The 16929-nt window shown below is 41.0% G+C and overlaps 1 protein-coding gene and 1 long non-coding RNA gene across 2 annotated transcripts in view; one reads left to right on the top strand and one right to left on the bottom strand.

The window, feature by feature from the left end:
* Positions 1-1284: 1284 nt before the first annotated feature.
* LOC119429144 lies at positions 1285-2434 on the bottom strand. The gene is made up of 2 exons (XR_005187735.1): positions 2025-2434; positions 1285-1549 (listed from the first exon to the last, which is right to left on the bottom strand). It is a non-coding gene; the product is annotated as an uncharacterized LOC119429144 (long non-coding RNA).
* A 2356-nt stretch (positions 2435-4790) lies between these two features.
* Positions 4791-16929, top strand: part of pir (pirin) — a 13564-nt gene continuing 1425 nt past the window's right edge. The window contains exons 1-8 of the mRNA XM_037696829.1: positions 4791-4871; positions 7635-7739; positions 7815-7907; positions 11885-11965; positions 13591-13797; positions 13874-13958; positions 14672-14716; positions 16593-16675. Of these exons, the coding sequence (XP_037552757.1) occupies positions 7647-7739; positions 7815-7907; positions 11885-11965; positions 13591-13797; positions 13874-13958; positions 14672-14716; positions 16593-16675 (687 nt within the window). The 5' untranslated portion in view covers positions 4791-4871; positions 7635-7646. The remainder of the gene's footprint in view (positions 4872-7634; positions 7740-7814; positions 7908-11884; positions 11966-13590; positions 13798-13873; positions 13959-14671; positions 14717-16592; positions 16676-16929) is intronic.

Raw genomic sequence — 16929 nt, 5'->3', positions numbered from 1 at the left:
TCTACCTTACCTGATGAAAGAATATGCTAACGAAGGAAGCAATGTTCAGGAGCAGTACTTTGGACTTTCGTTGTGCCGAGCTAGAATGGTGATTGAATGTGCGTTTGGAAGACTAAAAGCCCGATTTGGAGCCCTGAGGAGAGCCATGGACATCAATATGAATGATCTTCCATTTGTTATATATGCATGTTTTGTGTTGCACAATTTTTGTGAGGCATCAAAAGACACTGTGGATGAAAACAGAATAACTGAAGCTATTCAACATGACAGGAACAATCAACCGGACACACAGCCAGTGGTCAGAGGAGACAGCTTGGCAGCAGAAGGAAAGCGGGTCAGGAGAGTCCTCACTCAGTGTCTGGATCCATAAACACAAAAACCTGTGAACTATTTAGCAGACTGCGTTGTTTTTTCATAAAAAAATGTTATAGTTAGCACCATGTATGTTAGAGAATTTTTAAATTGTTTTGTGCAATGTTATTGCATTTCATTCTATTAATGCATGAAAAGCTACCACCCAGGATTTAGATACATTATATAATAGTTTGTAGCTCATTAGACAGACTTTTAAGTGAAATGATTTTACTTGTCTCTCTTAAAATTGGACCTGTAGTGTATTAAATAGTGCTGCCAATACTTTCTGATGAACATGACTGTATTTGTAACTGTCATATTCACAAAAATTCACATAAAGAAACTTGCTTTTAAAATGTTTGTCAATTTATTCAAACGAACACACTTAACATGTTCTTATTTTGTGTTTCATTTATGAACAGATCAGATTATAACAGATCTACAACAGATAAAGCTTTTTAAACATGGGAGAAAAGCAGCACAGTTACTGTACACTTTTAAATCAGTGATGCCCAAGTCCATAACTTGGGAGCTACCACAGGTACATTTCAGCTGCATTTGCTTCAACAAACCAGTATGAAATAGCTGATTTCAATCATCAGTATGTATTTGATAGTGGTGTTTTGGAGAAATAAATACATCTAAGTAGCAGTAGCTCCCAAGGACTGGACTAGATCACCACTCTTATAAAGATTCACGTAACAAAAATGTAAATAGTTAAAGTATTGTGCAATTGCTACATTTTAAGCTTTTCTAATTGGTCAGTGGCTTCAGCAGGTGTGTGGAACACAGCTTCAGTGTTCATAGTGTTTCCTGGTCTTGTGTTTTGACGTGTTCTGTCAGAAGTGGAGTTGTTTGGGTATGGGTAATTTGCTGAGTTTTGGTGGACAGAATGGTGGGCCATTGTGTGTGAATACATCGGACCTCTTGGCTCATATGGCATGTAGTGTGGTGGTTGTGCAGGTGCATGAATGACCTGTTTCAGAAGAGAAAACCCATCAACAATCGATGTGGTAAGTCTTTCCAGTGTATTGGACATTTTTGAATAGTTTTCGGATGCTTTTTGTTCTGATGTCTCAATGATTTCCACCAGTCTCTTTTTCACACGCTGGTCTTCCTCAAGAGCATTCAGCCACTGGGTCTCAGCAGGCAGCTTTCTCCTCAGACGGTCGTGTCTGTGTCCTTTTAGTTTTGCCTTCAAAAGAGAAATGAAAATCATCACAATTAAACATAAAAAAGTAAACCTGGATCATGTTGATGTTGTACTTTTCACATCACTTCTACATAACAATATGTAATAACAGCATATCCAATGTTTGCTATATGTCTTAAAGTGTATTTTGTACCCACCACCCCATCAAACTAATGAATATGTAGGCCTAACATAATATGAGATGAGTAAGAGCATGATGGTGTCATTTCTTTTTTGCAATAATAATAAAAATAAATCAGCAACCCGTACACAGTAAAATATAAAAAACATCACATTCCAGCCTCCACTACACACCTCAACTCTTGCATCATTTTTAACACACATATTGCCTTAACTGTATTTTTAATAGCAACACAATTCAACAAACCTGTTCCGTGAATTATAGTACATCCAACAGATGAACATTTACAGCAAAAGTACTTTTATTTATGAGGAATGGACAGAAAAATATACGTACATCAAGCAGGTCTCTCCTCTCCTTTGAAGTAGGACCCACACTGCTTTCATTATCAGACCCTGTGTCTGCTACATCCATGGTAGTGGAGGAAGAAGATGTGGATGGTGAGGGTAGGGTCCGAGAATGATCCAGGTCAGCTGTTTCAATACCGGAGGATATGGTAGTACTAGCTGGAGAGCCACCCCAGATTTGTTCGCACAGTTCGAAGTACAGAAGAACCACTCGACCGTGTCCACTCCTGCGTCCTGTATCAACAGCATGGCGATATTTACCTCGGACTGCTTTCATTTTTGTTGTTAAATTCCCGCGCGTGATGTCGGCATGTGAATGGGGAAACTCGTCGGAGGACTCCGTTGGGTAATGCTCTAAAAAAAGCGCTAAAATATCAACATGCTTGTTCTGACAGGATTCCCAGTCGACATTTTCCTGAGTTTTATTAACTTTGTACTCCAACACGGTATTTAATAGTAGTTCAACCTCGCGCTCTGTCCACACAAACGAACCTCCAAGCGCCATGATTCAATACTAACAGGAAGTTGTGGTTGCTTTGAAGGGTTGTGATTGGCTGATATACGTTTCACCTTTGCACTACACTGCCTCCTATGGGTTGGGCATATTCTTTACAACGCTTTGTGGTGAACATCACCGGGTTCATGTAGACGATCATTTTCTCTATCCGAACATGTATGTACGGCGATATTTTTTTGCGCAGATATTCGTTTTTTCAAACACCAGGCTACGTGTGTACAGGGCCTTAAAAGTACTATAGTTAAGGTGTCCAAACAAGATTAAAGGCAAAAACAACTGGACTTCTGTTCTGTAGCTGAAGATGTTTTGCTTCTCACTCGAGGAACTTTCTCAATTCAAAGAACAGGGAGTATGGGGTTCAAGTGTTCTGTAAGCTTGCATGTTGCATAATGACACATGCAGATCGACCTCTAATTCCTTACAATATAGAGGATCGTTAGGGTCTTTATAGTCTGACTCAGTTCACCACTTGCTCTTGCCAAGATCGGATGCTTCCCCCCTCCCTCTCTGCTTTGCTTTGCTGCTCTGTCTGTGAAACTGCTTGTGAGACTCTTGCATTTCTTCCGAACCATAATTATGGACTGTTTTGACCAGTTGGTCCCTCAACTCAATTTACAACATTTCTTCGAAGAGAAGACAGGCTTTAGGCGAGCCGATTTGCCCTGTTGGCACGCACGCAGCTGGATATCGACTTGGAAGACTTGTTGATGTGTCTAACTCTGCTGCCATTTGTGGATTTTAAGGACGCATATTTAATTGGATTTTCGATAACTGGTTCCTGCTTTTTGGATTCGACTGGTTGCTGGTTTTATCAATCGATCAAGGAAGTCCATCCATCCAACCATTATCTTTTACCCGCTTCTTCCATTTTGGGTCACGGGGGTCGCCGGTGCCCATGTCCAGCAATCACTGTGCAAGGAGCAGGGTACACCCTGGATGGGTCGCAACTCCATCACAGGGCCACATAGAGACAAACAACCATTCACTCTCTCACTCACACCTAGGGACAATTTAGAGTTACCAATCAGCCTAACATGCATGTTTTTGGTCTGTGGGAGGAAACCGGAGCACCAAGAGAAAACCCACGCATGCACGGAGAGAACATGTAAACTCCACCCAGAAAGGCCCCTGAACTGGGGTTTGAACCAAGGACCTGCTCGCTGAGAGGCAGCAGCTCTACCAGTTGTGCCACCGTGCTGCCCGATCAAGGAAGTCGTCTGCAGCAAATTTGGACCCTATCACGCTGCTTGCCTTTATGATGGCTTGGTTCGTGTCTCGAGTACCCGGACTCAAATGCTTTGGGCAGAATGGATCAGATCTTGGGGATTTTACTCAGTCACGTTCCATCGGTGTGGCCATGTATTTTGGACATTTCGGAACTAGGTCGATCAACACAGACTCAAGGTAGATGTCATTAAGTTCTGCCTGTCGATGAAACCAGCTGAATAAACTTTGTGTCATCATTTCGGTACTCTTGGATTCTCATAGACGTTATTTTTGGCCATGCCTCGACATACCTAGAGAATGTTTATGAATCTCACCGGAGGACATTGGCTGATTATTCCATCCTTATCAGAACTCTTACAGTGACCTCGAGAGCATCTATGATCATGCTCACCGCTCTCACCTCCCCCCTCTACAGAATGTCTATGTCACTATGTGCTTGTTTGTGCAAGGTGTTGTTTTAACATTAGTTTTTTTTCCTCAGGCAGGAAAAAAAAGTCTGATAGGAATTTTTTCGCCTTCAACTCCTACATGTGTCCATTTGCCCAATTTTTTAGTCTGTCCAAACAGGTCTCACTTGTAAATGAGTCTTTTAGGCTCAATGTGATTTATCTGTTTAAATAAAGGTTGAATGAATGACTCACAGAGGAGCCTGTTGTCATGAATAAAGGTACAACTTTAAAAAAAAATGGATTTCAGCACTATCATTAATTTTATTATTACTTTTTTCATTAAAGGATTTTACTGTTAAGCACTTTCGTAACAGCTGCTGTTTTTAATGTGCTTTATAAATATAGTTGACTTTTGTGTCAACACTTAGTTTCAGCCTCTTCATCAGATTTCAGCGCTCACATTGTGTTGTGACAGAAAATGACATTTTGCCATGTCCTTCCGATTCTTCCTGTTCAGACTCAGGCTGGTAATTTCATATTTTAAAATAAAAACTGCGTTTTTTTTTGTTTTTTTTACTTCATTAGTCGCTGTCACGTCTTAAGCCCCGCCCACTTCTCCCGTACTTCCGCCTTGTAGATGGTACCTGAGCAGAGGAGGTGAAGCAGCTAGCTGAAGTGAAAAATTAATTTTCAAACGTTACAGGTGAGCAGAAACGATTTGACAGGTGTACTCTAACAGGTGAGTTGATTTACCATCCAATCTGATGCCTCGGCTCACTCTGACGTCAGTCTGAACTCTGAGACCTGCCGGAACCAGAACTCAAACTGTCGAAAGTCGTTTAATTTAATTTATTTAGAGGTCGGGATTGCAACATTTCCGGGTTTAATGTCGGTGACAGCATAGACATGATGTCTATGGGTGACAGCAGCCGCCGCGCTCATAGACATATATAAATACGTGTGTGGCCGCGATGCCCATAAACAGGAAGTGGTTCTTTTGGTTAGAGACCATAGGAGGAAATGGGTCCGAACCGACGGCTCGAACCGAAAGTGTTGCTGTTCTTGTGAATCTCTGATAACGTTTGTTTTGTTTTTATTGGGGAGCCATATCCACCTGGTTTTACTCTTTCGACAACTTTAATGCGGCCCGAACCGCAACGTGTACCTCAAAATCAAAACGACCATCACCACTCACTTTTATTGGCGTTTCGAGTTACCATGGCAACGCAATTTGTAAACAAAGACGCCATTTTTCCCATTCAAAAAGCCTGTAGATCTACAAGTATGCAGATAGCATGTAAACTTCGATGGTCTGTGTTAGCAACATATCTCATGTTGCATTTTTTTTAACTCGCATAAATCAGATGTGTCTCTAGAACTGATACTTTAAAAATAATTTCTAGAATTGCGCCGCTCAAGGTGGCTGCATGTTGGAGCAGCTCTGTTACTTTCATTCTGAGATTTTGCTTTTGGAAACTTTAATTCCTCTTTTTCTGGATGTAAATCGCGTTTTTTGGATGATTGTTTCCTCTGGTATCGGATGCTGTGCAGCTGGAAGGATTTTTACTGAAACTTTTTTAGTTTTGGACATTTGTTATGATGCGTAACCATGGCGACAAGGCTGTTTTCTACAACCAACAGCAGCTGATTAACATCTCAAAAGCACAAATAATATCTCAACTACAGCCCCAAATCTCAAACGAGTTGAAAGGATGTTCTGTGGACGCATTCTCATCTACCTGCCAGCTGTGCTCAAGTGCCTGACCACTGAGATCCTGGAACTAGCAGGAAACACGGCTCATGACTGTGGATGGACAGGATCGTCCCTTGGCACCTACAGTATGCTGTCTGCAGCGACGAGGAGCTCAGCAGACTGCTGGGAGGAGTGGCCATCGCTCTGGGAGGAGTTCTGCCTGCCATTCAGGCGGTCCTACAGCCCGGGGGAACCGAGAGGACAGCCGAGTCTGGGTGGACGGATCAGACGGCATCTGCAGCCATTTTCTTAGGATCCACTGTGGGATGGACCTTTACAAGAGATCCTTCCTGTCTACAGTCATCAGTATCTATAACATCTCTTAATGAAATGAGGATCACGAGTTACAACAACAAATAATTTCCCTTTGGGATTAATAAAGTATATTTGAATTTGAATTAGCCATTTTTGATTCAAGATGGCTGCCACAGCTACCTCAGCAAACACAAAATCGACTATAACTCAGTAATTCTTTGAGATATTGAGCTGAAATTTAGTGTGGTGGTAGCTGAGAGCGAGTCATTATAGGCTACAATGTAAATTTTAAAAATCCAAGATGGTCGCCTGAGCTAAAAATGCCCATTTAATATTGAATTCAAACAAAAAATTCAAGATGGCCACCAAAGCTACATTTAAATGGCTTTAACTCAGCTATTTTTAGAACTGAAATCACATACTGGATCCAAATCAAAAATGAAACTGCTTATAGTGATAGCTGAGAACGAACCCCAGCACATAGTACAGTTCTATCAAATCAAAATTTTAAATTGGCAGCAGCGTGGCAGTCCCCGTCAAAGTTTCTTCGGGAACTTTCACGTTTGTTTATTATTATTTATTTGTTTGCTGCTCAAAAACTGCTAATTGATCAGCTGATCCACCAGAAGTAGATCAAATAATCCCTAATTATATCTGAGTAAACCTCCCTGTTGGCTCACGTTTCTTCTTTTCAACAACTCATTTATATACAGGTTCTCTTTATAAGACTGAATAAACATGATTTATGTTGGGATGAATGTTGTCCCTTTAATTGTGAAATCGTATGAAATGCTGATCATTTTTACACGTTCATTTATATTAATTTTTTATTATAACAATTTTACTAACCTGTTGTTACAGGAGACAGTATCTTGTCATCAGAACCTCTTTTTTTAACAAGAGGAGATGACGGCTGCTAAGTTCATGGCAAAAACCAACGCAGTCATGTTCCTGTTTTTAGTCTTTTACATTGCTTTATAATATAGCTGTTTTTGTTTTGTTTTTATTTCATTTCTTCTATTTACTTTTCATTTTATAAGCTTTTTTTATATGACTGTCTATTGTTGTTTGTACTTCATCTGTGTTCTTTGTTTAAATCTTGTGCATGAGTCCTCATGTCTCAATGAGACTAACCTGTAGAAATAAAGGTTGAATGAAGAAAAAAAAACTTCTAAATCAGAGGTTCCCAGCTCTGGTCCTTGAGGAACTCCATCCTTCATGTTTTAGATGTTCCTCCGCTCCAGCTCACCTGAGTTGAGTGAATGAGGCTTCTGCAGAACTTGAGGAACTAATGAAATCAGTAAATCAGGTGCGTTGGAGCAGGAAACAAGGAAAACAAGCAGGATGGTTGTCCTCAAGAACCACTGTCCTACAGGTTTCAGCCAAGTTCTAAGGCTCTCTGTGTTTTTAGCAGGAAATATTAGTTTCTGTAGTTTTAATCAGCTCCACATTTTGCAGTCGACTGTCAGGATGAGCGTGAGGAAGGTGATTAAGACGGTTCTGAGTGTGGAGCAGACAGAGGGAGTCGGTGCTCGGGTCCGCAGGAGCATCGGTAGAATGGAGGTGAGAGCCTCAACAAAATATACAACCCATGCAAACTGTCGAAACGACTTCTTAAATGACTTGTTTGACTTCCAGCTGAGGAACTTGGACCCTTTCCTGATGCTGGATGAGTTTAAAGTGAGCAAGCCGGCAGGTTTTCCCGACCATCCTCACCGAGGGTTTGAGACGGTAAATGTTGATTGATCTACACTTTTTAAAGAATTTTAACATCTTCACTATAAAAAAGAAACATTGTGTTGATCTTAAGAGTTTGTTTTCAAACTGTTACTATTTTTAGGTTAATTAACTTTAACCGGAGCAATAATCAATCAGGTTTACAGATATTGAGTTAAAGTCTGGTGTGAGAGTAGCTGAGAGTCCTCCCCAACATGCACTCTAAGAGCCAACATGAAGCTAGCTATGCACACGCTAATTCAGACAACTAGCAAGTAGTTTTGGCATCTGACTCCTGCAGGCTTTTTGCTATTTTAACCAAAACTACATCAAAACATTCAGCTGATTCAGGAGTCGGGTGCCATGACTGCTGCATTTAATAACTTCTCAAAATATTTTACTTTATTTTCTAAAACATCCTGTTAAAGTACAAACGTATCACTTTTTAAATTTTCAATGTTCTTGTTCTCGTTAAATTCTACATCAGCAAACTTTGGCTAATGTTCCTAAAGCTAATCACTGTTATTGCTAATTCTGCTAATAGTTTTAGCAATGCTAATACTACTTTTGCTACTGCTATTGCTAGTTCTACCAATGCTAATGCTAATTTACTATTGATGATCACTACTTCGTGCTGCTGTTGTTTGGTGCATTGTTTTGTACTATTAGTGCTTAGTATATTCTTAGTTTAGCATATTTCTTAGTTCATATCTTAGATCTTACTACTGTTTTTTCTTTACATTTTGTATTTTTGTTGGATGTAACTGGGACCTTATGTACATAGTTTATTTCCACCTCATGTACCACATGTGATGTGAATGACAATAAAGACACTTTGACCTTGATTATGTAATGCTGCTAATGGTAATTTTACTAATGCCTGTTTTACTGAGATGCACTAGAAACATTCTGCTGAATTCAGTTAGCCCTTTGCTACTTTTAGATTGCCTTTGCATCTGTTAGCCTTTAGCTAGATTTTTGTTACTTCTAGATTTTTAGCTAGCATTTTGCTAGTCTTAGCTTTTGGTTAGCATTTTACTACTTTTGTATTTTAAGTATATTGGACTTTTTTTTTAAACGTTTAGCTCAGTTGCAGCTTCATCAAATTTCAGCAAAGTTGTTCAGAACTCAGCATTTACAAAGAGTGATTTATCTAGTTTCATTTTCCTCTGCGTTCTTTAAAAACATAATTATAGAAATCAAAAACATTTTTAGTTTCCCTTTTCAAACTTTGTTTTAGCTCTTGGATCAGAAAGTTATCATCCATAAAAACAATAAATGATAAAACTCAACAATGTCAAGAAATGCAGTCTTCTCATCAGTGTGAAACTCCCGCCTGCTGCCCTTGGGTTAAAATGAACAAGGCAATCTGAAGCAGCATGGGTCATTTTGACCCAAGGGCAGCAGGAGGGTTAAGGGTCCAAGTGTCCGGTGTAATTCTTGTTTTGTCCAGTCAAATTTACTTATAAAGCACATTTAAAAACAGCAGCTGTTACCAAAGGGCTTAACAATAAAAAGCAATAGCAGTAATTTAAAGAAACAAACAAAAAATAATTTAAAGCATTAAAAGAAAGACGTCAAATACAAAACAACAAAATGCTAAAACAAATCACACTGGGTCAAAAAGTCAGTGAAAACAGATGTGAGATTTAAAAACAGGAAGTGAAGCGGTCTGTCTAATGTTGGGGGACAGATTGTTCCAAAGTTTAGGGTCTGCGACTGAAAAAGCCTGATCTCCTCTGAGCTTCAACCTGCTTTTCGGTACTGCCAACAGCAGCTGGTCAGATGTTCTCAGGGCTCGAGAAAGAACATAAGGTTGAAGTAGGTCAGAGAGAGATGAGGATGCAAGGCCATTTAGGTATTTAAAGTTAAACAAGAGAATTTTAAAATCAATTCTGTTACATACAGGGAGCCAGTGAAGGAAGGATAAAACTGGTGAAATATGATCAAACCTACGAGTTCCTGTTAAGAGCTGAGCTGCAGCATTTTGGATGAGCTGGAAACGTGAAAGGGACACCTGACTGACCCCGACATAAAGCGCGTTACAATAATCAAGTCCAGTTATAATAAAGGCATGGACTATTTTTTCAAGGTCAGATCTGGTCAACACCGACTTAAGAAGCTTTTCTGCAGAACAGAGTTGATCTGTTTATTAAACTTAAAAGTAGAGTCTAAAACATACCGAGATTTGTGACTGACTGTTTAAGATATGGATGAAGGGAGTCAAGGTTTACAGGAACAAAGACAGAAGTAGAGCTAGGGCTAAACGCAATGACTTCAGTTTTCTGATTGCTAAAACTTAAACAATTTGAAGCCATCCATGCCTTAATGTCATCAAGACATTTTAACAGTGGGTGAATGGTGCAAGAACTATTAAGTTTTAAGGGCAGATAAATCTGACAATTATCAGCATAACAATGAAAAGAAAGACCATGTTTCCTCAAAATAGACCCCAAAGGGAGTAGATACAGTGAAAACAGAAGGGGTCTAAGAATCGAGTCCTGTAGAACTCCGCAGGAAAGAGGCGCTGAAGCAGATAATATATTACCAACCTTAACACAAAAGCTCCTGTCACTTAGATAAGAACGGAACAACTCTAATGCTGCACCTGTAATCCCAATCAGTGTTCTAATTGTGATCTAAGGATACTGTGGTCAACAGTAAAAGCAGCAGTAAGGTCCACGAGTACAAACTGACCCGAGTCATTTGCTAAAAGAATATCATTACAAACCTTTACTGTTTCAGTGCTGTGCAATTGTTTGAAATCAGACTAAAAGAGCTAAAAAAAATAAATAAATCCATTCTAATTCAAAATTTAATCGAGTAAAAGCTATTTTCTCCAAGGTTTTAGAAAGAAAGGGAAGTTTTGAGATTGGGCTGAAATTTGAACAAATTTGAAAAAGATTTTGCCACAAGATGGCGCTAAAGGACAGTTTATTCAGCAGCAGCTTCACTTCCGCCTGTTTTTACTCAACGTTGGACTTTTTAAAGAGTCAGACGTCAGTACACAGATGTTGCACATGTTGTTGTTGTCGTTGAAGTTTGCAACAGATTAAGCCTAGAAATGTGTAAAACACTAGAAATTTTTTAAATTCCATCCATCCATTATCTTTTACCCGCTTCTTCCATTTTGGGTCACGGGGTCGCCAGTGCCCATGTCCATCAATCACTGTGCGAGGGGCGGGGGACACCCTGGTCAGGTCTCCAGTCCATCACAGGGACACATAGAGACAAACGAAACAAACAACCATTCACTCTCTCACTCACACCTAGAGACAATTTAGAGTTACCAATCAACCTAACATATTGAAATGGAAAAGTTGCCCTGCTTATTTATTCCTAAGAACATTTTTACAGAATAAAACTTGTTTATGAAGTGTTTTTTATTAAAATCTTTAAAAATGTTGACATGTGGTGCGTTTCTGTTTGCAAACTCATTTGGTTAATAAACCATGTGGCATCAGAGTGGAGATCATAGTTATTCATTTGTTTTGTATTCGTCTGTGATTCAAACTTTACTGTTGGATTACCGGATGTTTCTCCGGGTGTTTGGTGGAGCAGATGTAGAGCAGGCCTCCTGCTGTGGACGGACTGGGCGAGGCTTCTTTCCCAGCATGCCTTTCAGCGAGCGTGTTTGTTGTTGAACCCACACAGCCGTGGAGATCCGTCCCATGCGGTTGACCTCGGCTCCCCTCCCTCACGCAGATGTTCACCTTTAACCTTTGACCCCCGCTCTGTCTGACGGCCGCAGCAGTGGACTGATGTGAAATGAAGAAGCTCCTTGGTGTAAATCCATGATCTGAAACAATGAAGCCAGCTGCAGAATTCATCCCAGAGGCTAAAATCTTACTTTATCGAGTTTTTATCAACTTTCTCCAAAAACAGCTCTCAAAGGCTGTGAATTCATGTTGAAAATGTTTAAAAAAATGTTTGAATCTCACACGAGTCGCACGTTGTTTCAGATGGGTTCAGGGCATGTCTATGTGTTTCAGGTCACGTATGTTTTAGCCGGAGTCTCGGCTCACGAGGACTTCTGCGGCCACTCGGGACGACTGCAGCCGGGAGATCTGCAGGTACGATGCAGCTGTTTCACTTCTCCTCGCTAAGTGTCAGAGGAAAAGATTCCTGTTTGTTCAAAAACAAACTGACCCGACTTCAATATGGCCGTGCAGTTTGTTTATAAATGTATATAAATATACTTGACACAAACATCGTCTCAGGGCACAAAAACATTCACACACACAAAATAACACGTAGTAAAAGTTGTCTAAGGAAATGTCTTCACGTTGTCTCAACCTCCCGTCCTGAGCAGCACATTGGAGACAGTGGGAAGAAATGACTCCCTTCCAACAGGAAGAAACCTCCACCAGAACCAGGCTTAGGATGGACAGCCATCTTGACTACATGGAGTTGGAGAGAACAGGAAAGAGACAGAGACAAACACAGAATGACTGGTCCGGGTGTGGTCTCTGTGCAGTCTGGGTGTGGTCTCTGGGTGGTCCTGTTGCTGCTGATGGGAAGAAAAACGTTAATGTAAATAATTACAAACATAAACACTAGAGTGAGGAAATGTGATTACTTTGTCCTCCTGAAGTCTTAAGCCTATAGCAGCATAACTAATTAGGGATAGCTCAGGAAATCAAGTCAACCCTAACTATAGGATTTACCAAAAAGGAAAGACTTAAACCCAATCTTAAAAGTAGACAATGTGTCAGCCTCACAGATAAAAGCTGGGAGTTGGTTCTACAAGAGAGGAGCCTGATAACTGAAAGTTCTGCCTTCCATTCTACTTCTGGGAGTTCTAGGAACCACAAGTAAACCTGCAGTCTGAGAGCGAAGTGCTCCGTTAGGAAAAAATGGAACAATAAGATCTTTAATATAAGATGGAGCTAGGTTGTTGAGAGCTTTGTAGGTTAGAAGTAAGATTTTGAATTCAATTCTGGACTTGACAGGGAACCAGTGGAGAGAAGCTAAAACTGGAGAGAGATGATCTCTCCCACTAACTCCAGTTAAGACTCTGGCAACAACATTTTGGATCAGCTGAAGACTTTTTAAAGAAGTATTTGGACACTCAGATAATAAACCATTGCAATAGTCCAGTTTAGACGTAACAAATGCATGAACCAGTTTTTCTGCATCATTTTTAGATAAGATGTTTCTAATTTGAGTGATATTACGCAGGTGGAAGATAGCGCTCACACACACAGCCTGAGGTCCATCATGCAGCAGAGGTTCAGTCAGTTCAGCTGATTTGTCCTCATGTGCCCCCTCCCCCTCTGTGGACGAGAACCTCTTGTGGGAGCTGCAGATGCTCCGTCGCCTGCCCTGTCTTTCCTTGTTCGGGGCAAATTGTTTCAAAAACCAGCAGGTTTCATTAAAGGAGGTGTTTGAGGATCACTTGAACACAAAACCTCAATCATCTGCTTCTAAATGTCGTCAAATTTGAAACCAGACAAAGTGGAACTTCAACACTCTGAAACAATATTTAAAAATGAAGGTCCTGAACAGACTCTGAGCTCTGACAGACAACATCAGATTTTGTTTAAAACTGTGACGTGTGAGGAGGCGGGTAATTTGCATTCCTCCAATGAAGAAGACTACTTTTTATTTCAAGTTATATGTTTTATTTATAATTACAAAGATTACAAAATCCCTCCCACCCCCATCAGCTTTGATAAACGTGTTTTATCATCTCCAGTGGATGACTGCAGGCCGGGGGGTGGTCCACGCTGAGATGCCCGTGTCAGACGAGCCCGTGCAGGGTCTGCAGCTGTGGGTGAACCTGAGGAGAGCGGAGAAGATGGTTGAACCGGCGTACCAGGAGCTGAAAGGATCCGAGATCCCCAAACCGAGCCGGGGAGGAGTTACAGCTGCCGTGATTTCTGGAGAAGCTCTGGGAGCAAAGGTCTTCACGGGGAAGGGTCTTTGTAAAAATCTGTATTTAGATGATGTCTGTGTTTCACGGCCCTCCTCTTTGGCAGTCTAAGGTCTACACGAGGACACCAACCCTGTACCTGGACTTCAAGATGCAGGCAGGATCTGTGCACGAGCAGCCGGTCCCTTCAGGTAGGAGGTCACATTTCAACACGTTCAGATCCATGAACTGGATGTGAAGAGCAACACATAACAGCTCATGTTCTTTTTTTTTTTTCTTGTTACAGTTCTGTAACAAAGTATTTAAACATCTGAACATACAGTATTGTATCTCTAACACATTTAGTTGTGACTGTTTTTCATTCTTCCGCTGGCAGCAGTTCACGGGTCCTTTGGACGTAAACGTGAATACAGAGCCTCGTAGATTCTGATAAGACATTTCAAATCTAAATACCACGATGTCAAAATGGCGGTGTAGGCCCTTATCCTTTGATTGGCACATTTTGACCAACCGGGTCGATCTTTGTTCTCTCCAGAGCCGATAATATCCACTGAGCATCATGTCGTCTAAACAGAGACATGAACTCTTCTACATACACCTCCGACCCGTCGGCTCTGATGTGGTTCTGATTGACGTACAGGCAGTCAAAGTCTCGTCACAGCGATATGTGGCCTAACCCAGTGAATTTTAAAGTAGAGGAACTTCGAAGAAAGGTCATGTGACACATGTGTGCGAGGGAGTAGGCGGGGCTTACTGTCCCAAATACCATCTGCACAGACTCTGGTTCCAAAAATACAGCATGGCAGTTTCCGTCTGTCTGTTTCAGCTGACAGATAATTTCTTTCAGGTTTAAAGAGAGGAACATTTTCATCCTGACTCAGAAATAACTTTCTTTGTCTGACAGGATGGACGGCCTTCATCTACACTCTCTCTGGAAGCATCCATGCTGGTGAGTTTTGTTCTTCCAACAGTTTTTATTCTCCCGGAGAAGACGCATTCTGATGTAACTGCCAAACTTAAACGTTCCCTTGTCCCGTCCATAACTTCTGATCTACTCGAGATAATTTAATGAAGCTTCATACATATGCATCATCACTAGACGGAATGCTGCATGCACTGTTCATCACCCCAGCTTCAAAATCAAGGTCAAAGGTTGTGCAAGGTTTTTGATTTTCAGGGCTATTGCTGTAGACTTTGTATTCAGGCCTTCTGTTATAAAAGGACAGGAAGTGGAGCAGTTGACTGGATTTAAATACCTTGGAACAATAACTGACAACAAGTTGACCTTTCAGTCCGACACTGACTGGATTTACAAAAAAGCCAGAGAGCGTCTCCTCCTTCTATATAAGCTAAGGAGCTTTAAAACAAGCAAACACTGTACAAATGGTGTACAGGCCACTGGTTGAAAGTGTTGCTTCCTTTAAAATTGTCTCAGAGACAGGAACAAGTTGTCCCGAGTGGTCAAACGAGGTAGTAAAATCATTGGTCGTCAACAAATGCAAGACGTGTACAGTCAGGTTCTGGGGAAAAAGGCAATACAGGACCCAACTCATCCACTGCAACCATTATTCAGGTTGGTACCATCTGGCAGAAGACTGGTGGTTCCTCTGGTAAGGAAAAATGGGTACAAAAAGTAATTTGTTCCCTCTGCTGTGAGTGTCCTTAATAAGATCCTATTTAGGCAGCAAGGGGCAGCACAACGGCTCAGTGGTTAGCACTGTTGCCTCACAGCAAGAAGGTCCTGGGTTCAATCGCCAGTTGGACCTGGGGTCCTTCTGTGTAGAGTTTGCATGTTCTTCTCGTGCTTGCGTGTATTTTCTCCAGGTACTCCGGTTTCCTCTCACAGACACACCTGCATGTTAGGCTTCAGGCCTCCCTTGCATAAGAGATCTGTGATCTCAATGGGATTTGCCTGGTTAAATAAAATAAATTAAACGTAGCCTCACATGACAACATTATCTGCTGAGATGTTTTTAATGCATCGTGCATTTTAGCAAGTTTTGATTGGGTTAGCTAAGCTTTTTAAAGCTTTATGGTATTTTTAACTTGAGTTGTTTTGTATACATGAGCCAGATGTCAAAGTCAGGTCTCCATCTCATGGAGTGTTATGCACAATAGTTATATTGATAGATTAGTTTGTCGACGGGCGTATAATACGCGGTTTGCAGTCGTCTCGTTGGCCGTCAGTGTTCTTCTTCTCTGCTGTCATCTCAACATCATGACGTTTGCATGACTTTCAGCCAATCACAGCTTTCCTGTCCGCTTTCAGCCACTTTAAAGTCAGATATCGGTCAAACTGAGAGTTATCACATCTGATTATAAAACTGTTTCAGCCTGACTTCATGCTGCCTGATGTTAAAACATTTATTTTTTTGTAGTTTTCCTTCAGAGTTTCCCCTTTTTGACAAATCCTTCAGTGAAATCATGTTTATTTTGACTCCAGAGTCATCAGGTTTAATCATCACCAGATGTTTCAACAACACTGAAACTGAAGTCCTTATGTGTACCGGGTCAAACCAGGACCTCCTGTCTTCAACATCACAATTGGCTGTTTTTAGAAGCAGGTTTTCGATGCAAACCAACAAAACGAAACAGTATTGGCTCTTTGACAGAACTCGTTTTTTTTTTTTTTTCCTCAGAATAAACAGTAAAACTTGTTTTGGGAGATAATAATTAGGATTGGGCTTCTTTAAGAAGCACGTTAATATTACTGCGTGCATGTATAGCAGCTGTTGAAGTTTACCTGAGGGTATCCTGAGTTTTCTAAGCAGCCATGATGAGACTGAGGAGAATGAGGAAGAAGCTGAGTTTGTTTTTGTCTTCAGGTCCAGCTCAGCAGCAGCAGCAGGTGGAGCCTCATCACACCGTGGTGTTTGGAGACGGAGACTGCGTTCGCTTCCAAAACCAGGTGACGAACTTCACCTGGTGTCTGTAGGTGTCGTCTGAAGCTCGCCTGTGCTTCAACTTGTCCGCGATGGACTCTTAATTCAAGAACTCAACTGTGAACGAGAAGTTTGGTCTAAACTAAAAAAATAAAACTGTAAAAAGTAGATTAACATTCTGCTTTTATAGACCTTGCCTCAAACTGAAGAGTTCATGGATCTGAGAGGCTCCATCAGTCAGTCCTTCAGTCAGTCAGTCTGTGTCAGTCAGTCCTTCAGT

The sequence above is a fragment of the Nematolebias whitei genome, chromosome 2, assembly GCF_014905685.2.
Source record: "Nematolebias whitei isolate Nwh7 chromosome 2, NemWhi1, whole genome shotgun sequence".
Taxonomy (NCBI): Eukaryota; Metazoa; Chordata; class Actinopteri; order Cyprinodontiformes; family Rivulidae; genus Nematolebias; species Nematolebias whitei.
This window is presented reverse-complemented; position numbering and strand designations above follow the sequence as displayed.